A 26,087-nucleotide genomic window follows, 5' to 3' on the forward strand; every position below is an offset into this window, starting at 1 on the left:
TTTCCCCAACTCACCAGTCTCCCCCCGGTGCCTTACCCCGAGTGTGCACAAGCCGAGGCCTCATTACCCAGCCTCTGGGCAGGAACTGCAGCCAGACCTGGGTTTCAACACCTTCTGATGTGATCCGAAATTTCATCTGCCTGCACCCACCGAGCGCGTGGACCAGGCAAACTCCAAACATGGCTCTGTTCCTGCCAGACTGGAGATCAACCTGGGGACTTTCTGAGACTTCAAATCTCACAGCTGAGCTTCAGTCGCAGTGCGTCAGAGCGTGTCACGAGGAGGACATGACATCGGCTGCTTCTGGGTCAGAGTAGCTTAGGGGTCCATCCTGCAGGAACTCAGCCACAACAGTAGGTCCCCAGATGGGGGTTCCCACTGGGAGGCCTAATCCTGCCCCTTCATCTTCTCCATCTCTCCATCCTTGGTCCTGTGCTCTTTGAAGGGTACCAAGCCTTCCAAAGTCCTTTGTCCTGTTGTCTCAGGACAGCAGAAACTGTCAAAGGTAACTGGTTATCACTGTGAATGCAATCAAAATTACTTCACTCTTAAAATTGCTTACTAAGCCGCCTCCCTTATTTCAACTGTGAGGCCAGTGATGCGTCTTTAGTCCCCTTTTCCTTGAGCACACAAGGAGTTCAGGAAACATGGACAAGAATGAATGAGTCAGTGACAATGATCTCTGCCTTTTGTTCCTTCCTTGACAGCTCGGGAAGGCAACGTTGTAATCCTTTCGCAGTATCTTGCTCATGGTCCCACAAACTTTACATATTTGCTTGTAAATATTTATATTTCACGTAGGTGAATATTTATACGTCAGTGTAGGTAAATCACTGTGGTGTGCCCTGGGCACTTACCTTTTGCCCCACACCATGCCAGGAAGTGGTGTGATCTGAACACAGTGCCTGTGGAAATGCCTGATTACCTTGGCTAGCCCGCCGGAATTGGGCAAATCACAGAAACCTTCAGCACTTAGTTTTTTTTATTTTTAACTTTCTTCTACTGGGCATTGCACTTAGGGTCTCATGTAAATACTTTACCACCAAGCTATGTCCCCAGCCTTTCTGAAAATCTTCTTCTGAGACAAGGGCTTGTTGAATTGCCCACTCTGGCCTTGAACCTGTGATCCTCCTGCCTCAGCCTCCTGAGTAGCTGGGATTACAGGTGCGTACCACTGCACCCAACCAGCGCATTAGGTTTTGCACATGTGTGTGGTCACAGTGGTCTCCTCACGGTGGGTGTTGAAGGGAAGGGGAGACAGCTTGTAAAACAGGAAGGTTGCGATGCTATTCACAACCTCAGCATGAAGATATCTCCCAGTCGCTGTAAAGATTCTGACATTCATCTTCTGCTTTCATTTGCCTCATGTCACATGGCTTTTCCACTGCTTAGTGGCCTTTCTGGGCTCTTTCTGCACATGAGATCAACATACTGCATGGCCTCAGCCAATACTGATGTAAAGGACTTTGGCTCCTTTCCTGCCTCTCCAGCAAGACCTGGGACAGGCAGTCTCCCTCTAGGGACCAAGAAGTGAGCCCCCTGAGGAGCAGCACAGCCGAGATGGAGACTCCAAGGATGTGGAAACGTCCCGGGGTCACACTCTCCATCCTCCTGTTGTCCAGGTGACGGCTCTGGACTCAGCTTCTTCCCGTAATATTTTCATGATGGAAACAAATGGCACAGAGACGAAGAACCAGTGGCCTCCCGAGCCAGCCTGCTCTTTGGTGAAGCAACTGTAATTGTATGCATGGTCTCATTTACATTGCGCTCCGAGCAGCCTCAAGTGAATTCTACTCCTAGCTAGGGAGCATGGCACATGGAACAGACTCGTGTGCCTTCGATCCTTCCTTATTACACCCCCGGTCTTTCCAGTTCGCTCCTGCATCCTAGGTCTCCTCTTTTTCCAGTCTGAGTCTATTCAACTTTTGTCTTCGGTGAAGAGAACTGGTGTCCAGGGGACAATGGCCCGGGGGGTGATGATCCTCCTCAATGGGGCACAGTGGGACCACTTCCTTCAGCTTGGGCAGCAGTGGCTCTAGCTATTTCTGTGTTCACAGCCTACTTTTGTATAGTAGAGTAGCACATCTGAGGGGATCAAAAATATCACAATACCTCTAAGAAAGTAAGGGTGTGGATTACACTGTGGTTCTCAACCACAGCTTTCTAGTATCCTGCAGGCTCCATACGGGCCCTGGCCATCATCTTCCTGTCCCCTTGGCCTTAGGACTGGCTGCTCAGGGACCTGATGGGGCTCCTTCCACATATGCGCCTGACACACTTCAGGCATGCGCCAGGTGCTTTTCCTCAGGCAACAGCTTTGATTTAGGTTTCGCCTTCATTCACACTGCTGTGGTGATTTTTGGGGGTTCAGTGTGGACAGGTAGGATATGTATCCTCATTGCACCAGAACTCAAGCGAGCACCTGAGTTAGAAAACAGTCAACCAAGGTTCTGGGGTCACCGCTGGCACGGCGAGGCCACATGTGAGAAGCACTGGGATGTGGGAGGGCCAGCCAGTTCGGCTTCTGTCCCTTACCTCCTCCCGCACCTCTACCACTTTGGATCCTAAATATTTACAGGACAGGTCCAGTCAAAAAAGCTAAAGGTGCATCATTCACAGTTTCAGTTTCCTATCTGCTTCCTCATTCCCCCAAATCTCGGCATGACAGGGAGCAATGATGTCCCCAGCACCGCATACTCTGAACATATTAGTAAGTCCTGATGCACTTATGCACTGGAGGGTGAAATGCCACCTTGCGCACTGAAGAGTCTGCTCTGAGCTCTGCGAAGCTCTTTTTAAAAAGTATTATTATGAGAACAATGCAAGCTTATCCCACTGTAAAGAATGAAATTCAAAGAACACAGGAGATAAAGCGTCAATGATAATGTCAAAGCTCAGAGGTAAATACGACACAATTTGGCTTGTTTTGTTCCAGTGGTTGTGCAAAGCGATTATCAACATCTTTGGTTACTCACAGAATTGGAGACACGCTGAACAGACTACTGTGTACCCTAATCATTAGGTTTCTTTCTTTGTAAGCCTATATTGTATTTTGGTGAATCGTGAAAAGAATTTTAACATCATCAGTTTTGAATGGCTACAGCATATTCTGTTGTTGTATGTCTGTACTACAATTCCTTTTAATCAATTCATGTCTCACAGGAAATTATGTTATACTGTGATAGAGCATATTTCCATATCTATCTATGTATATAGATCTTTGTGAGTTGCAGAAAGCCAAGTCTACATCTATTTTATTTACCACTGTATACTTTGTACACAGCACATTGTTGGACAGAATTCAGGTGCCCAGTGTTTGAATGGACTCTCTGTCTGTCTGTCTGTCTGTCTTTAGAAGCTATTAACACTAGTGAGGGTCATATCCTGTATTTTATCTGACAGCCCTACCAGTATGCAATTATGAGGTAAAACGGTCAGCAAAGTTCTAAAGAGAGCATCTACAGCACTGAAGCAATTTCAGTCTTGGTCCACAGAAGGATAACATGGAAACTGCCAAGGACTATTTCCCATCGGGGGATAGATACATTTTGGTATTGAGAAATCAAATGTGGTCTCTGGTTTACTGGCTTACAAGTGTTTAAATAATGAATTGATATCTATTTGTGGCTCACTTTTTGATGACAGCATACCCATTTACTTAATGTGTCCTCCCCTGTGCAATTAAGGACCTCTTTATCATTACACAGGGGATCTTTGACTACATCAGGTGACGTCCATCCATTTAATTTGATCCAACTGCTGCCAAATATCCCCTACATTCTAGATCCCATGCTGCATGCTGGAAGCAAAAGTATCTAAGGTTCACCCTAACTTCAAGATCTGTCTTACACAGGAAGATGGAGGGGTAACTGCAAAACTCAGTGCCTGCTGTATAAAGGCAGATAATACATAGCTGTTGAATATATGGATGGATAGGTAGATGCATGAGTAGACGGATGGATGGATGGATAGATGAATGAATGGAAGGATGGTTGGGCAGATGGATGGATTAATGGACAGAAGGATGGATGGGCAGATGGATGGGTGGATGGAACAAGGTGAAGACAACATGGGAAAGTCAATGTGGAGGATGTAGAGGCAGGAGAGTATGATTAATAGAAATTTTCCAAGTAGACAAACAAGGGGAGCTAGCAGAGGCTCTCAGGCAGGAAAGTTCATAGTTAAAAGGGGAGGGGCAGAAAGTCATGGCTGGATATGAAATAGTTGGTGGGAGGGCATTACAGGGAGGGATGCTTGTATTAACCTCTGGCTGATTGTGAAAGATTTGTTCAAGGGTTTGGGAGTCCCCAGAAATGGATTCTAAGAATAAAATGTAGGTAGGTGTATGTTTATTTGGAAACAGATCTCAGGAAGTACGATGCAGGAGTAGAGTGGTGAGGCAGGGAAAGGAGGGACAGCTCACCCCTTGCTGGAACAGCAGCCCCAGGCTGGTGGGGACCCTACAGAATGGACCTCAGGGTTCTCCCAGGGAGGCGCCCAGCTGAGCCCCAGCTTCCATCCTGTGTGTGCTGAGAAAATGCCCCGGGGACAGTAACTCCAGGCTACCTGCAGCCTGCCCCCACCCAGCACAGGCCAAGTTGCAAATCAGCCATCACCTCAAGCAGAGAGCCGAGGCGACCTGCTATGGTGAACAGGACTGTGGGCCCCGACCCCAGGGACGGGGATGTGGGGGACCTGCTGAGAAGCCCATGGGCCTCAGGCTGGATCTCTGCAAGCCACCTCTGTAACCCCACAAGGAGGGCAATCCTGTTCCCCTGACTTCATCCCGTCTGCAATTCCTGCCTGGGTGTTTGCTGCGTCCTACAGCTAGCAAGGTGCCGCCTCCTACTTTTCAAATCAGCTCCTCTTGTTTGAGAGTCACCCATTCCGTGGGGATACTTTTGAGAATTCAATCTGCAGTAGGCCTCTTTCCCTGTTATTTGCTGTGGTAGTGACTTGATCCCTGTTCATTACATATGTATCCACAGCCACATGTACAGATATTATTTACACACATGCAGATGATAGGTATACATGAATATATATTTGTGCGCTATGTGCCTATCCCTGAGGACGGGGCCTGTTTCATCTGTTCATTGCATCTGTTCTGCTCACTAGTATATGGGAAGTGCAAAGTAAAAGGCTACTGGGTGATCGACTAAAGACCCTCACTCCTCACCAGCAGGCCCATGCCTCCAGACCTAGCCCGTCACTGTCATGCTGTGGGGTGACATGGCTGAGGATGAGTCTTGAAAGAGAAAGGAAGAATGGCCTCTCCTTGGCCCTGCGGGGAGACAGGCTTGGCATGCATGGCCTTTTCCTCACCATGGGGTGGGCTCTGGAGAACAGGGCTTCCTTCATTCGCTGCTCCTGAGGCTTAAAATACTTGCCCTCCTTAACGCATTCCCGACTGGAGAGGTCTCCCAATGACCTCAAATCCAGGCTTTCAGCTCCACTACTGTAATTAATTCCTTAGAAGGTTCAGAACTTTCTATGAGACTCGGCAGCCCCTGGGAAGTACAGATTGCAGATAAAATTGATATTTGCTAACTCTAGAAACCCTACTGAGCTGGGGCTCTGGAGACAAGGGTGGGGTAGGCTTCATCCCCACCCTTCCACTGCCCAGGTGGCTTCTCAGAGGCCAGCACAGCCTCATGGTCCATCAGCAAAGACAGTTGGAAGCAAAGCCCCTTCCAAACTCCAAAAATAGTTGGGTGGTCAGAAGCCGTGAGCAGATGGAGAAGCCCAGACCTGCTGTTTTCTTCCTTGTTTCCTGACCTACATTTGTGGTTTAGGACGCTGGTCTTGAGAAAGACCCATCAGAGTGAATTTTACCTGCATCTCTGCCAACCATAGTGACTTTGTACTATAACCGGTTTCTCTTCAGTAAGTTTCCATCTTTGAAATCTCAAAATGGGTTGATGTCAGCACACACAGTTGTTGGCATAAATAAAATAATGAACATACAGCTTCTCAGCAGCATGCTTGTGAAAGCTGAGCATGGAAAAATACATTGCATTCTTCATTTTTTATGTATTTACGTACATAGATTGAATCAGTAAAATTTGAGAATTTACCACTTTGGTCTTGGTCTTGAAATTCATTCATTGCTGGGAAGGTGAAGAACAGAGGGGCTTGGGGAAGCCAACATTGCAGGGGTGTTGGGGACCCCCGGTGTGTCGAAGACCCTCTTTCTTCCTTATTACCACCTGCCCTCAGGCTGGGCCATACCTAAGGCTCACAGCTCTCTCTAAGTACCATGCTCTCCTGGGCTCTTGGGCCATGTTTCCTGGCTACTTAGAAAACTCCTATTTATGTGTTAGAACTTTGTTAACCAATTACTCCTCCCCACCCCAAGTAATTAACCACTTTCCTGTGAATTACACCCATTGGTTCTATTACTACAGACTGGACACTGCATTTACATGGTGAATTGCTTGTTGGTCTCCTGCATACAGCTGGGAGCCATGTCATGTGAGCACTGTGTCTTATCCATCTTTGTCTCTGCAGGGCCCCACACAGGCCCAGGGCCAGAGGAGGTACTGTCTATGTGACTATTTCAACTGACCCTTACATTCATTCAACCCCAGAAAGAGTGTTTAATGTTTCTTCTAGGAAGGCAGCGAGCAGCCTGATTTTGAAGCCTTCTGTCACCTCCTCTGATGGGTCCAGGTGTGGATGCCCCTACGTCTTTGAGACAGAGTGATGTCAAGTCTTGTCCTCACACAAGGTGAGATGCCCCTTTTACCACCACATTCCAACCCCAAGCTAACCTCAGAATGATGGACCGGACCGTTTCCATAGGAAACCACTTCTGGGCTCTTCTAATTTCACAGGAAGGCACTGCTTTCCTCCCTTGTTGGAACAACAAAGCCCAGCTCTACAAAGCAGTGTGTCCAGGAGACAGGATGACAACCAGTGGACCCTCTGGTCAGCTCTCTTCTCTGACACAGGGCAGCCCTATATGCACAGCGAAGCTTGGCATTTAGGAGAGAACAGGATGTGGAGGTTCTTCTTCCCACTGCCCCAGGACCACCATCAGAGTGGGAAGATCTATGTGTGCCAGGGGCCAACCTGGGGGGCAGAGTCGGGCACCCTGCCAGATGTCCCTGGTCTCTGCAAGCATGCCTCAGTGTTCCTGAGAAGCACATGATTATCGCATACAGGGCCATGTGATTGTGTGGTTAACTTTCTTTTGGTACCGGGGATCGAACTCCAGACCTTGCGCTTGTGAGGCAGGTAGTGGAACCACTGAACTAAAACCCCGATCCCTGTGTGGTTAACTTTTACAGCCATGTAACTTCTTACAGATTTGAAGCTGGAGTTATCATGAACCCAATTTAACCTCTACATGGTCAGGGAAAATTAAAAGTGTAAGACAAGCATCTTATTGATGTAATTTGACTCTCTGCCTCTTTAAATCCATGCTTGCTAGACAGTCTAACAAGATCATTCCTGAAAGGATGGTTGAAAAAGCTAAGTGGGTGTTGTGTGCCAGATCTCATGCTTGTAGCTCTCTCAAGGACCGTGCTCTCCTGGGCTCACTTCACTGACTACACCATGCACAGCAAATGCATCTTCTCATCTTACAATTGAGTAAACTGGGGTTACATAAGTTAGAAAGGTTAGAAATCAGCTAACAGCGGTGTCGGGAATTGAACCCACATCTGCAAAATGACAGCCCAAGCCACTCCCCTCTACGACCACATTCACTGCTAAATGCCTGTATTTCATAAATATACTTGGTCGGTAGTATTTCCATGCAAATCTAGGTGCAGACTCTCAAATGGGGGACACAGACATAAATACCCACCAGATTTTATGCACACAAAATAAAAACGGAAACTGAAGATAAACAGTATCCAAACATTTCTTAAGGGTTGATCCGCTCGATACTTCGCACTAAGGGATATTATTGACTGTCTGTAACTACTGGCTTCCTTCTACAGCAAGAAGTCCCCTCATCCAGCTGGGCACAGACAGCTGGGCACTGGCAAAGCTCCGAAGGGGAAGGGGTCCTAGGTTTGGTTTGGAGATATTTTAGAAGAACCACTCAAGTGTGACACAGATGAGCGCTGTTTGATGGGGACTTCCCTGTCCACCCCTCTTTCTACACAATAAGCCAGGTTGCCCATCTGCGTGTATTAGCAAACACTAAAAGGTGTACAAGGTAATTATTCTGTTACCTATTACTCTGAAGACCCGCATGATACAGACAAAATCACAGGCACCATTTGCTGGGAGCTGGCTCTGTGCTAACAATTGCTTATCCATCTCACTGAATTTCACTGAGGAGAGAGGGGTTGCTATACTAGTTTGACATGAGAGGAAGTTGAATCTTGGAGAAATGAAGCAACATGAGAGCATCCAGTAAGATCCTGAGCCAGGATCTGAATGCAGGTCTGTTTCACTCTGAAGACTCTAACTTCTATGCCATAACAAAGATGAACTAACATATACTAATTCAGAGGACCCAAATGAGTAAACATATGTTCTTTAGCTCTGCATTCAATATGGTTGGCAAGTTTCGAAGCACCACCACATTATAACAGTGACACTTAATTCTTTGTGATGTTATTCTATGTCAGGTTCTTTTCTTAGAGCTCTGGGGCTATAACATTCGACACTTTTATCCTCATTATGAAGACGGGGAAAACAGAGGTCCAGAGAAGTTAATAGGAAACTATTCCTATAATCTTTTATTTATTCCCCTCTGCTTTTTTCAAACTCAGGGCCTTGTGCATGCCAGGCAGGCTCAGCACCGCTGAGCTCCATCCTCAGCCCTCCCTGCTCTGTTCTAAGCAGAGTCGGGATAACTTCACTTCTTTCTCCTTGACCCAGCCAGCAAACCCCACCACAGGGAGCTAAGCCCAAGGCTGCTCAGCACAGGACCATCTGTGAGGTCATCTTGATCTTTTTGTTGGCATCTGTCCTGGATTTATTACCACCCTTGGGGAGCTAAGATGATTTCAGAAGACATGGGTATCCATCCGCTATCTGGTCCACCCACTTAGTCAACCCACCAGCATTTATTAATTTCTTCTGGGCACTCAGCAAAGTTGTGGGCGATGTGGAGGACTTCCAGGACAGAGACGGAGGGATTTAAGAACCAAGGGAGCTCAGAGATTGTGCTGCAAGGTCCCCATGAGGGGCAAGAGTGGGAGGTTCTCGCACTGGACCGGATGTCCAGGCAGGTTTGCGCTGGCCACCGTGTGATGCCTGATAGCGGTCACCATGGTAACTATGGCAGTGCAGCTCCCTGAAAGGACTGTGAGGGGAGATCTGCAGGTTGGCTGTTATTGGCAGGTGTTGTCAGGGGCGAGGGGAGAACAGGACAGAGAGCGAAGTTGAGCTCCCGGGCACTTGCCAGTCCTGTGAGGAGTCCCCAAACCGGGCTAGCCCTTTAGAGGGTCTCCTGTTGAGGCCCTTTGTGGCCTTGCCTCCAACAGGACACACACCTGCCAGTGAGGTGCCGAAGCCTTGGAGGACACAGCTGTTTCGCTTTCGGGGCTGTCCCCAGAGAGGGCAGCAATCACAGCAGCTGACACCCCTGGCAGCCAGGGGGTGCCCTCTGCTCCCCCTCCTAGCAGCGCCACAGTTATGTTAGGTGACCTTTGTTGAGTACTTGCTGTGCGTCAGGCATTGTGGAAATGTTTTGCACAGATTGATTCGATCCTGAGGGAATGGTGGCATGTGAGTAATCACCAAAGAAGTTTTCATCCAGGAGGAAAAGAGCGGCAGCATCGTGAAGAAAACACGGGAGCCTGCGTGAGGGCAGATAGGGACCTAGAGACCATGGGGTCAACCTCCCCTTGCAGAAGAAATGCTGGTTCTACCTCAGCTTACAGGAGTGCTGAGTCTACTTCATGTTACAGAAGAAACACTGGGTCCATGTCATTTCACAGAAGAAATCTGAGGCCCAAGCATGGGAAAGGGCCATCACGGGTTAACCATGATGACATCAGAACAACGGGCAGAGCCCTAGATGCCTGAATCTCTGAACAAAGCCCTACTCCAATTGCTCTGAGAGATCTTGGAGAAGGGACACAGCCACCTCAGAATCACCCGACTCCCACACTGGCTGCTCCTATCTGTCCACCTTTCCCGAGATCTCTCACATAGGCTTTATAAAACAATGTCAGCCATGAGTTAAAGCTCCTAATGGCTCCTCCTCGTGGTTTTCAGGATCACAGTCAAGCTCAAGAGGAGAGTGCGAACATTAACACGGCTGCTGTGTGGTTAGGCACCCACCCGATACTTACTGCTAGTCTCTCCTCTGTCCTCCTCCACTCTTCTCCATACTCTGTCAGTGCGGTGGTGGTGGCCAGGTCCCATGCGGGTATCCATTCTGGTCTCACCCTCCCTCCTCCCCACTTCCGCCTCCTCCTGAGGGTACCAACATCCAGTTGGCTCCGGAGCAGTCCTGGCTGACCTCCTAGGGCAGGGCCTCAGGTCCTCACATCCTATAGGCACCGCACCCTTCACTCCTCCTCCCTAGCACCACTGCCAGCAGTGAGTGGTGGGCCATTTTAGGAAACCTGTGTCTTATTTATCATACTTTAAGCTTCTGGAAGATTGGGCTAGACCTGAGGTTGTAGAATGCCCCAAATACCTGAGATAAACAATTTAAAGGAATAAAGGTTTGTTTTGGCTCATGGTTTCAAAGGCTTCAGGCCATGGTCAGCTGGCTGGTTCCACTGGTGTTAGGCTCATGGAGAGGCAGAACATCATGGCAGAAGGGCATAGTAATGGAAAGCTGCTCGGCTCATGGCAGCCAGTATGCAGAGAGAAGGAAAGAGCCCGTATGCTGCAGCAAGGAAGAGTCTGGGGAAAAGACACAGTCCCTAAGCCCTCCATGGCTCACTTCCTTCAACTGGGCTCCACCTCCTAATCACCCCAATAACCCACCAGGTGTGAACTCATCAATGGATTAACCCCCTGATGAGGTGAATGCCTCCATGATCCAATCACTTTCCAGAAGCCTCTGACCCCATGAGCCTTTTGGGGGACATTTTTTGATCCAAACAATAACATCCAGAGGCACCAGTTATCCGCAGGGCTAATCCTATTACATGATCCTCTTTATAAAGCACGGCATAAAAACTCGGAGATGAGCATTATTGTCCTTCACATATGAACAGATAGGGTCCAAAGAAGTTAAGAAGCTGCTCGAGGTCTCTTACCTGGTAACCAGAGACACTAGGATCCATTCGTTCTTTCTACAGTATTTTTTCTTTTCAGTACTAGGGACTGAACACAGGGCTGTTTCACTTCTGAGCTCCATCCCCTGCTCTTTTTTATGTTTTATTTTGAGGCAGGTTCTCACTAAGTTGCCCCGGCTGGTCTTGAAAGCACAATCCTCCTGCCTCAGCCTCCTGAGTAGCTATGATTACAGGCATGCTCCACTGAGCCCAGCTCTACAAATACTGACCCACCGGAACCCTTGTGCTGGTTACCTAGGCAAAGGTGAGGATGCAGGGAAGGGGAACTGCAGTCTCCCTGCCTTCCGGGGCAAAGTAGACTGGGGCTGAATTTCAGCTAAACAGTTAACCCCAAGGGCAGCGCCAGCACTGAATCTGCCCGGCTGAAGGAGAAGTCACCTGTGCCTACCCAAGGTCCTCCTCTGCCCCCAGGTTACTCAGCTTCTGGACAAACCCAGGGTGGCCTCAGCTTGTGAAAAAGAAAGTCTCAGCAAAGCCCATGTTATGGAACCCATTCCCTCTCATTCCAAGCAGAAATGGGGCTTTTTCAGGACAGCCCAGCACTTAAAAGTATGGGTTTTGTATCCAAAGAGAGTTCCCATGTCAGCTTTTCCAATTAATAGCTGTGTGACCTGGAGCCAGCTACTTAACTTCTCTGTGTCCCAGTTTCCTCCATTAAAATGGGGCAGCAATGGTGTCTTCCTCATAGAAAATGTATGGAGATTACTGAGCTCAATCTACTTTAGCACTTCTCTCCCCGAGGGCTACTGTATTTATTCAACAAATATCGAGCAAATGAACTCTGTCTCAGAGGCCAAATTCAGCCTTGCCAATATTTATGATAAAGGTAGTTTCTTCAAGCCAATCATGATTTACTGGAAAGGAGTTCAAAGCAACTAGAGTAAAGGCCAAATGAGGCTTCATCAGATGTAGACGTAGCTCAGAAGAAGTGCATGTGTGTGTGTGTGTGTGTGTCTGTGTCTGTGTGTGTGTGAGACCTGCTGGCATGAGGCATCCTGGCTGTCAGCACCCAGGCTCCTGGGAGGATGGAGCCCCTGTCCTAGACTTGACCTTGGGGACAAGTTTCCACCTTGGGAAGGCAAAGCCCCCTTCCTAGGGTGGGTCAGCATTTGGAGGAAGGGGTCTTCACCTTTGCAGGGACCCCCAGCCCCAGCCCTTCCTGCTGAGGTGCCTACACAGTTAATCCTCATCCTTTAATGATTTATGGAGGACATGTCATAGCCACTCTGTTCTCTTTAAATTTTCAGGAGTTCTCTGCCCTATCATCACAGGCCCTTGGGGACGAGTGTTTTCTCCAGTGAAGCCTCCCTTACCCAGGGTGCAAAGTGGGGCAGGCAGAAGCAGCGAGGGAAGAGCAGACGTTTTTGAGGCCCTCACTCTGGGGTAGCACCAAGTCCAGCGCCTTGGGAATCCCCAGTCCTGGGTATCTGGGTTCAAACGTGGTCTTATAGCTGATTAACAGTGTGACCTTGAAAGAGCATGGAAACTGTGACCCTGGGAAATTACAATAGCTAAATTCCTGTGGGTATTGATCACATGCCCAGAGCCCCTTTAGGGCCCCCAGGAACACCCAAGGCTGGCACTATTGTCATCCCCACATTTCAGTTGGGGAAACTGAGCCTTAGAATGGTTAGGGAGATAGGGTTGGGATTAAACCCAAGGACCCTCACTGCAGAGCTCATCGTTGGCTCTACTCACTGTACACACTGCCACGGGGTACTTGGGGAGAGTTAAGTAACATTTCAGAGGCCTAGGGCACAGCTGCTGACCAGCAGAAGTTAGTGATGTCTTTGTTTCCGTCCATCTCTGCGATTCCACGCCCTGAGGGGCAATGACTCAGGGAACCTGGGCCGTGGAATGGGGGGGGCAGTAATGGACAGGCACAGGGCCCTGGAAGGGGACCTCAATCAGCTAGAGGTGCACATCAAGTGCAGAGCAAGGAATTCAGGGCGGACACTCGGAATGTAGGCTTGCATGGGCCTAACAGCTTGAAGACCTCCAGACATGATCTCTAATTCAATGGGACTAATTCAATGAAGGGCCCTCTTTGGCTCAGCAAATAAAAGGCTCTTGACAGACTGGTTTTTGGTCCTCAAGTATTACTGCACTTGTTATGTAGGAGGGACCAGGCACAAAAAGAAGATCTGGGAGCTCTGATGGGGGCTTAGAGCAGCTAACATTTTCCTGAGCTTGGGTCCTGTCCTGTGTCAAGTGCCTCTGAAGCAGCGGCTCCCTCTGCAGATACTTACTGGATCCTTTTCATTCGCAGTATGTGAATAAACAAACTCAGATGCTAAGTATCTGCTCCAAGGAATGAGCTCTGGCCATGAGCTAACTCCAGGCCCAAGGTGATAGCCATTGCCCAGAAGGCAGCAGAGGGAGGAGGAAGCCAGTGCAGCCTGGGGAAGAAGAGCCAGGCCCACTAGGAGGAGCCACTATAGCTGACCCTGGAATCTGAGTAGTTCCAGACAGGAGAAGCTGTGTGTCTTCCCTGTGCATATAGACTCCACTCGCTAGTGTGGCAGGGACTGGATCGGGGCCCCCAGGCTGGTGGAAGCTGTGCCATGTGTAACAATGGCTTCCAGGCTGAACACAACACTTACAGGAAACTGGGGAGAGAGATCTCAGGGACTTAGTGGAAGGGGTGGCCTGGGGGTGGTGCGTACCCCATGGCCTCTGCCCACATCCATTGGTCCAAAGTCAGGCACAGGTCCCAGCTAGATGCAGGGGGGAGCAGGTAGGTTACACTGCAGTCCCTGCCGGGGGAAGCTGCTTGCCACAAGCAGAGCACAGAGCGTGCTGGCCAGCCAGCTGTCTTTGCCACACTGTCCCCAGAGGCTGCAGCCCTTCAGGGCTAGCAAAGAGGAGAGGAATAGGGAGCAGCGGCCAGAGAGAGGGTGGCAGGGGGGCCAGGTGATGTGGGACCTGTGTGCCAGCAAGCTAAGGAGACTGAACTCAACCAAGAACAATGGGCGCCACTGTGGCTACAGGCAGAGGGTGGGAAGAGTGGAGTGGTGGGTTGGCAGGACCATTTTGACTGCAAGCAAAGAGTTTAAAGAATAAACCCAGAAACCGTGGGCAGGAAGCCAGTCAAATGGCTGCCGCACTTAAGTGGGTGAGAGAGACTGGGCTGCACATAAAACAGCGGTGGACCGGACAGAGTGGCCAGTGCACATGAGAAGTGTCCTACTGTCTAGAGTTCTTTACATGAACGCCTCCCCATCCACTTCTGAGGAAAGCCCAATGCCCTCCACTTCTAACAAATCCCCACCCTCTCATGGGTGTCCACCCACCTCCCCTTTCATGAGGTGTGTTCACAGAGGGAGTGAATGAATGAATGAATGAATGATGGGATTCAGAAACTTGTATGATGTTGGAGAAGAACTGTCCACACTTCTTGGGTTGTTGGCTTGAGTGGCTGGGTAGAGGTTGGTCAATGGTGGTTTTGTTTTCAATGGAACAGACTCCCACAGGAACGCCGCAGATGGCAGAGTCTTCTCTGCTGAGATGATAAGCCTGCCTGTCCTATACGTCACACTGAGAATCCTCACTCGCCCCCTGTTCCAGGTTCACTGTTGAGGTGATGCATGGTTCACCAGTCACTGGGAAAACCACCAGTGTTAGTCTCATGATGGCTCTCTCTGGACTCCGCCCCTCCCTTCTGTGGTTGCTCCTTTTGTGGGTTTTGAGTGACACTGTGCAATGCCTCATCCATAATGAACGGAATGCGGTCCTTGAGCTGCCGCCATTTAACTCTGACTGAAAGTTAAGCCGTGCTTTTCTTTCCAAGCTTCTTGGCCTGCTCGAGCTCATGCACCCACAGCAGTTTTGCTCCATCTGCTCCTCTCTTCCTCCAGCACACGTCTTGCCTGGGATCCTGGGGACCTGAGCCCAAGAGAGACTCAGCAATGCTTTATGTGGTCCTTCTCGTGCTTTTCAATGGGAGCCAAATTAGAAGGAGAGAGAGCTGTTTTTAGGTTGGGTAAAATAAAGATGGTACCATGGCCAGGGAGGAACGATAGATTCAGGGGAGACTAGAGAATTCTAAACCTATTTCCCTCAGCCAATAATCCCTTGGCTGAAAGCATGTCTGTCTGTCTGTCTTTCCCTCCAACTCTCTCTCTATCCTGGAATAATTGAGCTTTACAGAGAGGTTGAGGAGAGAACACTTCCTGTGTGCTCCGATTCCTTAATGGTAATGCTCTACCCTGCTATAGCGTGCACTGAAAACTGAGGAATGGACACTGTATTAGTAACTAAACTACATAGCTCATTTGGATCTCATCAGCTTTTCCATTAAAGTCCATTTTCAGTGCCCAGATCCAATGCTGGGTACCATATGCCCTTATTTGTCATGGCTCCTTTGTCTCCTCATATCTGTGACCATTTCTTTTTTTTTTTTTTTTACTTTAATTGGCTTGGCAGGTTTGCAAAGTACTGATCAGATATTTATACAGCTTCCCTCAATCTGGGCCTGTTTGATGTGTTATCGTAATTTCGCTGGGTTATTGGTTTGGGGGAAGAACATGACAGAAGTGCTATTTTCATTGTATCATCTCAGGGAGTATAAGGTGTATATGGAAGTAGTTTTGGTTTTGGTTTTTGCATCAAATATTTGGCCAGAAGTGACTCAATAATCATTTATTCACTGCATGCTTTGGGTTCAAAGTTATGCTAAGTACTATGGATGTCAAGAAATATCCCTCTCTCTCTCTCCCTCTCTCTCTCTCTCCCTCCTCTTCCTTCTCACTTTCTTTCTCCTTTTCTCCCTCTCTTCTTACCACATAAAGACCATAGATATGTGAGGTACTATGCTAAGCCCTCTGTGTCTCATTTATTAAGCACATGATTGTTAGCATCATTTCCATTTCACAGAAATTAACTTGCCCACCCTGGCCGAGCTACTAAATGGTGGAGCTGAGGGTTAAGTTCAGGTTCTTCGTACCACACAACCAGGCCTTTGGCAGATGCTAGCTCTGGCCTTGAAATGCTGCTCTGAAGTTGAGTCCACATGCAAATGACCAGCTATAAGGATTCCCCTGTGGCTTTCATGAGAGGGTGAAGGTCACCTAGACAAAGAAGTACAGTGTGGTTTCTCAGAGGAGGTGACATTTGAATGGGAGAAAAGAGCATTCTGGCAAGAAGAAACAGTAAACACAGGGGACAAAGTTCAAAGCACTGAGTATGTTCTGAGGAGAACGAGCAGCTAGTTCAGGGTGGCCGGAGGCAGGGTGTGTGGAGGAAGCCACCGATCTCTCCTTACTTCCCCATTTTCTCAAGAGGTAGCTCTGGAAGGCAGATTCCAGCCCTGTCTGTCTGATGCTAAGGCGCCAGGTGGTGGAGCAACACCAGCAACCAACACAGGTCACAGCCAGGGGCAAACTGTGGCCCTGACCTTCGCTCATCCCAACAGCTCTCACCATGGGCTCCCGCTCAGGATCAATGCTCACTGCCTGCAAGTGTCGATGCTCAGACAATCTGAACATCAAGGGGAAGGGCGCTGGGAGCTGCAAAGCATCAAATGCAGATGGAGAGCCAAACAGCCTTCTAGTAACAGTCATGGAACCCTCCAGGAACTGAGCACCACCCAGTCAAGATGCTCCGAGTCCAAGTTGCTCAACTGACAAGGATTGCTAAAAGAGATTGACAGGCAGCACCGCCCTGGGAGCCCCCGGCAGGAGTCCCACTCCATAGCTTATTTTGTTACTTTCCCTATAGGGGATTCTGAGCCAATTTCCAACCAGGTACTGAAGACATTATTAGAGGTATGGATGTGCGACAGTCGGAGGAAAACAACACCTTCCCAGATTTGACAGAGCGGTGGGGGCTCCTGTAGGGGCTCCATAGTGAAAACAGAGGGAGGGAGGCAGCTTAAGGAAGCTGAGCTACTTTACTCTGATTTGCTACTCTAACAGATGACTACTAACTGAGTGACTAAAAAAACATAGAGTTGTTATTTTACAGTACTGGATGGGCTTCCCTTGGCGCAAATGACGGTGATGGCAGGGGTGTGTTCCTTCTGAAGGCTCTGAGGAGAATCCACTTCCTGTCTCTGCTAGACTCACCTGTACCCTTTAGCACATGGCCTCTTCCTTCATCATCAAAGCCAGTGTTCCAGCAGCTTTAAACCTCTCCCTGGCTCTGCTGCCTCACTATTCCATCTTTAAGGACCCTTGTGACACTGGGTCCACTGGATAATCCACAACAATCTCTCTATCTCAGGGTCTTTACGTCAATCACACCTGTAAAATTCCTTTTCCAATGTAAGGTAACATACTCATGGGTACCAGGGATTCAGATGTAGACATCTGCAGGAGGCAGACGTTGTGCTGTTGTCCTGTCTACCACAGCAACCACGTAATGTGTGGCTGTACTTCCCAGATTTGTCAATGGTGACGGGAAGCTCTTCCCTCCCTCTCCAAGATGTTATACTCATTGATAATGGGGAGAAAAGTACCATCATGGGGCTCCCCTACCATGAAAACAAGGGTGTATTGGTCAGCTTTTTATCTCTGGGACCAAGCACCTGACATAGACAACTTAGTGGAGGAGAAGCTGATTGTAGCTCATGGTTTCAGAGGTTTCACTCCATGGTTAGCTGGCTCCAAGGCAGGATCATCATGGCAGAAAGGCATGGTGGAGGAAAGCTGCTCAACTCATGGCGTCTGGAAAGTAGAGAACAGCAGAAGCAGCACCCAAAAGGAAGGGGCCAGGGACTGTATTTGGTTCCCAAGCTCATGCCCTATGAGCCATTTCCTTCAAAGAGACCTGTCTCCTAATAGCCCATTCAGCTATGGGCTCAGTTACCTCTCCAAGAGCGTCTTAATCCAGTCAAGGTGATAATCTAGATTATCTGGCACAAGTGGACAGTCACTTTCTTGAGAAGACTCTAATTCAAACTGAGCGGAGTGGCTCTCTGGCCTTTCCACTGCGGGGTAGAGTGATCAAGGCTCACCGTGTCATTTTCACAGGGCACTGTCAACTATACCCCAGCTGAGATGGGTGTTCACAGCCGGTCATGGTGGAATACACCTACATTCCCAGCCTCACAGGCAGCTGAGGCAGGAGTATCACTGGAGTTACTCAGTTTGAGATCATCCTAGGCAACATAGCAAAACCTCATCTCGAAACGGCCCAGCCCAGCCACCCACACACCGATCCACAAACTCCTTTCTCTAGCAGTGACTGGAACACTATCAAATGTGGCTGGTGAGAGAAATGGTGCTCAGGGAGCCCGTCCCGCCTGGGAGCTCGGCAGTCCAACCGTACCTGGGATCTCTATCTAAAGCTGAAGCCAGACCACATCCTTTTGGCCCCAGGATATCTGCTTTCACTAAATCTGACTTGACTTTGATCCTACTACATTAGGAGCACTGTGTACAAAAAAGCTTTATGGAAACAGATATATTACTACAAGAGTTGTACTGAGGGTGATCACTGCTTTTCAGCATACATTTCTTATGAGAACTATTCTTTGAGTCTCAAAATCTAGCACTAGGCACAGTTTTCTCTAGTAACGGCTCTGTTTCCATCAAATGAACACTAGCTCACATGGATTTTGCCTGATTTTTGTTCGCTGTTTGGAAGCCAAGTGACAAAACTGTCCATCTACAACAGAGCTTTGGAACAACATACCCTGTGTTGTGTGCACTAACTTGTTTTCCTTGCTTCATTGTCTTTTTCCCTTCTTACTCATCTGTTTTATATTTTAGCTCTTATTTCTTGCTCATGTCTGTAAGCTAAGAATAAGGTATAGTAAAAATTTTTGTCATTTTCCAAGACTTTTCCTTTATGTAAGACATGGTCCTGATACATTCTCTTTGTTCCAGGAAAACACATAAATGGATACCAAAAATAAGCATGAAATGAATCAGCCCCGGTGCCAATGTATAAACACTGACTCTTGGCAGCATTGTTATAAAGCGGAAGCTTACGTTGATAATATGAAAACAAGTCTCTAATGGTTTGCATGCAGAGCACACTAAGCTCATAAATGCCAACATTCTAAATGGCTTGCTTGCTGTTAGCAGATTGCTGGGACTGAAACCCATTTCTTTCTTGAGGGCTGCTTAACTTTTATTGTATCTTTACTCATGGTCAGCAAATTTGCTAACGTGATCAAAAGTACTCTCCTTAAGGCATCCCTAAACTTTCATATCTTTGCTGTCACAGTTTTGGATGTAAACTTGTTTCCTGGGAAAGGAAAAACAGAAATGTGCTTTGCCCTGCATAAGGTTCCGATAGCTGTAAAAGGCCAAGATTGGTTTTAAAAATCGATGTTAGTAAAACCTCCAGGGAAGATATCTCTTCTGAGATAAACTGAATCTTCAGAGTTCATCTCTGAGTTCATCAAATCACAAAATCTCCAACTCAGAACTTTCCAACCCGTCAGTTGGTGTGTCAGGACCCCACCTATGGACCTTTGTAACCACAGGGTCTGGAACATGAGATGTGTTCAGTAAGTATTTGTTGAATTAGTAATAACTCACTCTCACAACGACTAGAGTTCCACCTAAACCCCATAGACCATGCCAGGAATAAAATAAACACAGAATGACTGGCACTCATTCAAACCACATTCAAATCAGACACATTCAAACCACAGGAAAGAATTGTGCTGCTCTTGAACACCAGGGCAGCCATTTTGATTGCCATTATTTTCCTCCTTGACAAAGACACACCTGAACGACAGCACACAAAGTACTCGCTGTGTGTTAGAGTAATCTCTCTCCACTTCACTCCCATTAGAGAAAATGGGCCAGAATACAAATGGATGAGAATGTCATTAATATGGGAACCATCTCGAGCCCACTGTAATTTATTGAAAAGTTAACTGTTCACCATTTTGGCATTTAAAATATTAGTAGGACATGGCTTGTGAGGGATCTTTCATGGACTGACACAGTTCATCACAATAACATGACTGAGGGTGCTTCTTGGCAGAAACTGGCTCTGACAACCACTGTGTCCATCTTCCTAAGACCCACAGAAAGCATCTCGGAGGGTCACTCTACCCCGAATGCAATCACCTCAATGACTTCTCCCATCTGTTGAGCACCACCAGAACCACAGAGGACTCTTGCTAATGGCCACGACACAAAAATCCCTTTGCCAAATGGGTGTCCCTGCACTTCCACCGTTATGACCTTGAGGAAGGTGACTTACAAGTGGCCAACTTACCACTCCTCCACCCGCCGAGTGCACCAGAACAGACATCCCTTCCCGGAGGTTGGCGACTTCGAAGAGCATCATGTAGGCCGTGACGAAGTTCATGGGGAACGCAGCAGCCTCGTAGAAGCTCATATCCTCTGGGATCTTGTAGACAAACTCCACGGGTGTGCAGACCACCTCTGCCCAGGCATTATAATTGACAAACGCCATGACCCGGTCTCCAATCTGGGCATGGGGAAGCACAGAGGGAGTGGACTAAGTCATGACAGGTTCAAGGAGGGACTTAAATCATCGGGAACTGTCCATGTTACACAATATTGCTTTTTTTCCTAACTCACTTACTTGTGACCTTTATCCAAGTTCTAAATATCATAGCTTTTATTCTTTGATGATACAAATAATCTTTTACACATTTGCAGTTAAAGCTCAAAAAACCCTGTTACTTCAGTTTTACAGGTTATACAGTTTATTTGACGAAACATTTCAGCTCTATTTTTTTCTATCTACTCATCTTTCTTACTACTCTCCTCACCCCAGAACCAGGGAAGTTGGTTGGTTGAAGACTCATTCTCTCCTTCAAATTTAGAACATCACTTAGGTGGAAGGAAGAGCCCAGGAAAGTATCAGTCCATCTAATTAAGATAAAACAATGACATAGAGCCTTTCTTCATTCTTTAAAATCACCTTCCACTTGACCAACTTGTGCCCTGCCTTTAAGGACTTCTTGGGAATTTCAGTTCCCATAGTCAAGAATGAGGAAATTACAGCTTGGCTGAAGTATGGGTTTTTCTTTTATTCCAACAGAAAAGCTAGCATTTGCTGAGTAGTATTAATGAACCAGACTCTGTACTCTTCATTTTATGTCAGTTATTTAATCCACATGCGAGGTTTTAGGGTTATTAACCCCAGTATACACAGGAAGAAACTGAAGCTAAGAAAGGTGAAATATTTTTGCCTAAGGTCACACAAGCCTGTCCTATTCCAAATATCTTTTCATTACATCAAAATGACTCCCTCCTTTCTAGGATGGTGTACTGAGCCTCTTCTCGGTTTCAGATTCCAGGCACTGAATCAATTCATGCTTTCAAACTGTTTGTACTTCCTAAAAATTTAAAATGGCCAGTGCTATAAGTGACAGGGCTTAGAAGGCTTGGAGAGGACATTTTAGTGGCAAAGGGAGCTGGCAGGAAGCTACAATGGCGATGTTTCAGACCTTGGTCCAAAGATAATAAAGATCATTTGTGGTGTGTAGGGAAGGGTGCGGAGGGGCCAAGAGATGCCAGAGTAGCCTGGAGGTGGGCTTGTTGCAACTCTGGGGGCTTGGCAGGCCGGCCCGCGGTGGGTATTTTGGAACATGGCTGCCATAACCTCCGTGTGTGGCTGGCGTGGTGTCTACCAGGAGCCACCTGTCCACCTAGCCAGGGGCTGATGAAGTAGAAAGGTGAGGGCCGATCCTGGCACTATTCAGACCTCGGTAACAAGGAGTTCCAGTGGATGAGGCAGGTGGGGACAGAATCAGCATGTTCCCAAGGATCTCAGGCACCGCTGCCTCAGCAGCCAGGGCATCCCGGTTGGTGCCTGGGCTAGCCTAATTCAGGAGAGAGCCCTGGATCCCAGGAGCAAATCACTCTGCCCCAGCATACTTGACAGCAACGGGGGCAATGCAGAGTCCAAGGGAGGGGCAAGCAACTCACCCAAGCACACAGGGCTTTCCGGTGGACCCCTCACTTCTTTCCTTGTCCTCAGGAATCCTGGCATAGATATAAGCAGTACCCCCCATACCCTCCCTGAGGCTCTGGGCAGGGAAAAGTCTGTGCTTAGACTTCTCTGTGTGCAGTCTGGGGCTCCAGTCCTCGCCGTCTTCTCCTCTCCTCTCTCCCAGGCCCATAAATCATCTGGACACCTTGGATAATGGAATCGGTGGCCTCCACCTTGATGGTGGCAGCAGTCTGTCCCAGAGAGGAGACCATTAATCGGCCTGCAATAATAAAGTGCAGCAGTGGGAGCTGAGACAGTGAGAGAGACAAGGAGGAAGGAAGCCTGGCCAGGGCCTGTCCATGTTACGTCTGCAGTCATCCTGAAAAACTGGCAGGAAAAACTTAGGGAAGTGCATGCTCACACCCCTATGTCTTTGTGCCTGCTATTTCTGCAGCTGGCTTTCCCTGGACTTCCTTTCCTTTTGGCAAATCTTTCACTTTCTTCCAAAGTTCAGCTCAGATGCCCCCTTCTCCATGAAGCTATCCAGATGACCACCCTTCCCACAACACCAGCACTGGCTACCTTCTCTGTTAGTAGTATTTCTACCTATTGAGGCCCTCCTTTGTGCTGGTGCTAAATATATAGTGAACAGCACTGCATTTAATCTGCAGGACAACCCTGGGTGGTAGCTTTTATTACTGTCCCCATTTTGCAGACTGGAAACTAAAGCTCAGAACAGTAAAAAAAAAAAAAAAAAAAACCTTCCCCAAGTCTACACAATCGCACAAGGTGAATACTAGACTTTAGCTAAAGTCCACCCAGTTCCTTATACAGCCTTTCATTGCTGTGCTGATCTCATTATATTGGCTTACTTTTCTCCATGACTGGCTTTCCCCTCCAAACACTGAGCTCTCAGGGGACAGAGGTGGGTATTGCTAATTTATGGCTTCTTAACGTATGGCCAGCACTTGGCACAGAGTGAGTAATGGGTTGATGGGGGTTGTGAGTAGCAGAACCCTGTGTTACTTTTCCACTGGTGGGAGGCTGATGAGAAGTGCAACCCTGGAGGAACTTCCAGGAATCTCATAGGAAGCATTTTGGAATCAAAAGACTTGATTCAATCAAAAGTCAATCAAAAGTCAATTAGACTTGAGGAAACTCTACTGGAGTAGTGACTGTCAGGAGCTGTTAATAACAGTAAGTGACATTTACCAAGAATACAGTATGATCCCGAATTTAGATGAATTTCCTTTATTTACATGATCTTATGTAATTCCCACAAGAACTCCCTGAAGTCCCTGAACCTTTGGAACAATGTTAACCTATTATTATGCCCTTCATATAGGTGGGAAAATGAGACTGAAGGGGAAAGAACTTTTAAAGAGCAGAACTGGAACATCTGTGTCTCTCCAGAGCTTCTCCTTGGTGTAGACAGACCCCTCCTCTTTATCGATGCCAAGGTGAGCTCTTCCTAAGGGGAAGGCTACCTGGGCTGGCCATTCCTGTGGGTCTGAGGGTCCAGAAGCAAAAGAAACTGCTCTACAAAGCTCAAGCTTGTAGCGGTGAGTGGCAATGGGCCTTCCTTTCTTTGATTCCTCAAAGGAATCAAATCAACTTCCGTGGTTGGTCTTTCAGCTAAATGTACACACTTGCTGATTTCACGGGGATTCTAGGGTGCCCCTGAGCTATCCAGCTGGCAAGAGCCTCAGCTGAGGCCATGGGCAGTTCCTTTTCACTAGTATTTTTGTACAGGAAGAACCGAGGAAACCCTAGAAGTCACCATGGCTATCACCATCTCCTCCCAGATCCAGGTGAAAGTTAATCTCCCCAGGCAGAAGAGCCTCTTGAACGGTAAAAGCAATGGCTACGTTGCCCTGAACCTGGCTCATAATGTAGTTCTGCCCTCATAGCCCTTGTTGACCAAGGTCAAGGTGCTCAACCTTTCCATCCCTCAGGCAGTGAATGTGTAAAGTGGGGACCGTCCCCTTCTCCCACGGGGTTCATCATGAACGGTGAGTGATACACCACACGTGAACTCAGCTTTTACATCCCATGGAGCTCAGGACATTCCATCCTATCACATTGTCTGCTTTTATTTGCTTGGAAGCCCATATCCCACCTGAAGGTATCTTGTTTACTCATATTACATCTTCACTACCAATGGGCTCCCACCTCCAATTAGAATGCCAGCTCCATCAAAGCAGGAGCTGCTGACCCTATTTTTTACTAATGTATCCCTGTGCTGGGAGAAGTGTGGTTTCTTGCTTATTATTGGTTGAATGAATGAATAAAGACACCCAAGGGTATTACTGGGGTCAAAGAGAGGGTCAATAAGTGTTCTGTTTCATATTTCAGAATCAAACATGGACATAAATATTTCTTAATCTTTTATGAAGTGATTTCTTAAATTAGAATATAATTTTAAAAACCTATAGGTTCCTTCTTAGAAAACAAAGCAAAGCAAAAGCACCCTCAAATATGCATGTCCTGGAGGCCTTCCAAGTTCAAGGCACTCATGGTTCTCTTGTAGCCCATCTATGAAGACCTCCCAGGGCCCACAGAAGCCAGGCTGTACGCCCTCCTTCCCTTGAGCATTCAGTGTGCAGCACCTTACACATTATGGAATGTTAGGGTCAAGTCATCTTGCATCCTCATCCTCTCCTGCCAAGTGCTCATTAAACCACTGTGATATTTGGTATGTTCGTTGCTGTATTATGGCTTTCAAGTGCAATATCCAAATTGCTGTGGTCAGAGTGAAATCTGAATTAATTCATGACTTTCATAGATAAGTGGCTCGCTTTTTATGTACTTTTTCTTATAATTGATTCTATTGTTTTATTTTCTTTGTAGCTTCATAGTTCCCTCATATCCATATCCCTATCCAACAAAAACAACCACAATAACAACAACAAACCTCCTGTTAGATGAACTCTGCCATAGCCCTTCAGTACAGCTAAATGCTCACAGATTTTGTAGACGTTTAAGGCAAAGAGATTAGATCACATGCTGAAGGGCAAGGAGCGAGAGAGGAGCAGGGCCAGACTGGTAGCCTGACTCCACATACAAATCATCGTTTATTCCACCTGAGAAAAGTGCTACACTGATACATAAAGCTATATGAGGGAACACAACACGGCACCTACAAGGGCTGGGGATATGAGCTGGACCCTTCAGGGGTTCCTTCAGCTCTAAAATAGGTATAAGGATAGTAAAGCTTCCTTGTGAAAATTAAAGGGCACTGTATGCACGCAGTGCACCTAGCGCAGTGCGTGGAGAATGGGGAAAGCCCAGGGCACGTTAGCTCTTAAGAACATGCATTCTTGGTTCCTGACCTCATAAAACTCACAGGTCAATGAGCGGAAGGTAAATGCAGGGAAAACAGAAGCTGCCTCCATGACAGTGAGTCTCTATCCCTGGAAATCAAGTGATGATGCAGAATATTATCTTCAATGCACAGTTTGGACCAGACAGTAACTAGGAGCCAAACTGCCCTCTTTTTCTCAGAATTGTGAAAACCCACACACAGACACCATGCCAACGAGTAACGGATCACCCAGCTGTCGATACTGAGTGGAGAGAAAATAGCATTTCAACATCTTGACAGGGGAGGTCTGACTGACCACCCTCGGGTCTCCCATTTAACTTTGCTCTGTCCTTCTATTTCCTTCTCAAAATGGCCAGTGTGGCTCAGCCACAGGAGACTCAGCCTCAGAGTCTGAATTCAGGCTTTTAGGTAGAAGAGCTGATCAGTTCACCTCATTATGTGATTCTGCTCAGAAAAAGAAATCAGTCCTGAGTGAATGAGCCCAAATTATTTCTTTAGTGTTGGGCCGCTGGCAATGACTTTTCAGTCCTCCCTTGCAATGGATCAAACCAGGAGAACTATTCAGCAGGCTGCTGCATGTAATTCTACCTCCAACATGATTGAAAATCTTAAGCCAAAATTACAGAGGGAATATTGATACTGGCCTTCTTCCATATCACATCGTGCCTGGA

The 26,087-nt window shown here is 47.6% G+C and overlaps 1 protein-coding gene across 2 annotated transcripts in view; it reads right to left on the reverse strand.

The window, feature by feature from the left end:
- Positions 1-26,087, reverse strand: part of Vat1l (vesicle amine transport 1 like) — a 156,102-nt gene that overhangs the window by 103,768 nt on the left and 26,247 nt on the right. For both annotated transcript variants that reach the window (XM_004842814.3, XM_021256686.2), the window contains exon 3: positions 20,403-20,618. In XM_004842814.3, coding sequence (XP_004842871.1) covers positions 20,403-20,618 — 216 coding nt within the window. The remainder of the gene's footprint in view (positions 1-20,402; positions 20,619-26,087) is intronic.

Source organism: Heterocephalus glaber, unplaced genomic scaffold (genome assembly GCF_053883595.1).
Source record: "Heterocephalus glaber isolate CG9 unplaced genomic scaffold, H.glaber_assembly_v1.0 deba00000071, whole genome shotgun sequence".
Taxonomy (NCBI): Eukaryota; Metazoa; Chordata; class Mammalia; order Rodentia; family Bathyergidae; genus Heterocephalus; species Heterocephalus glaber.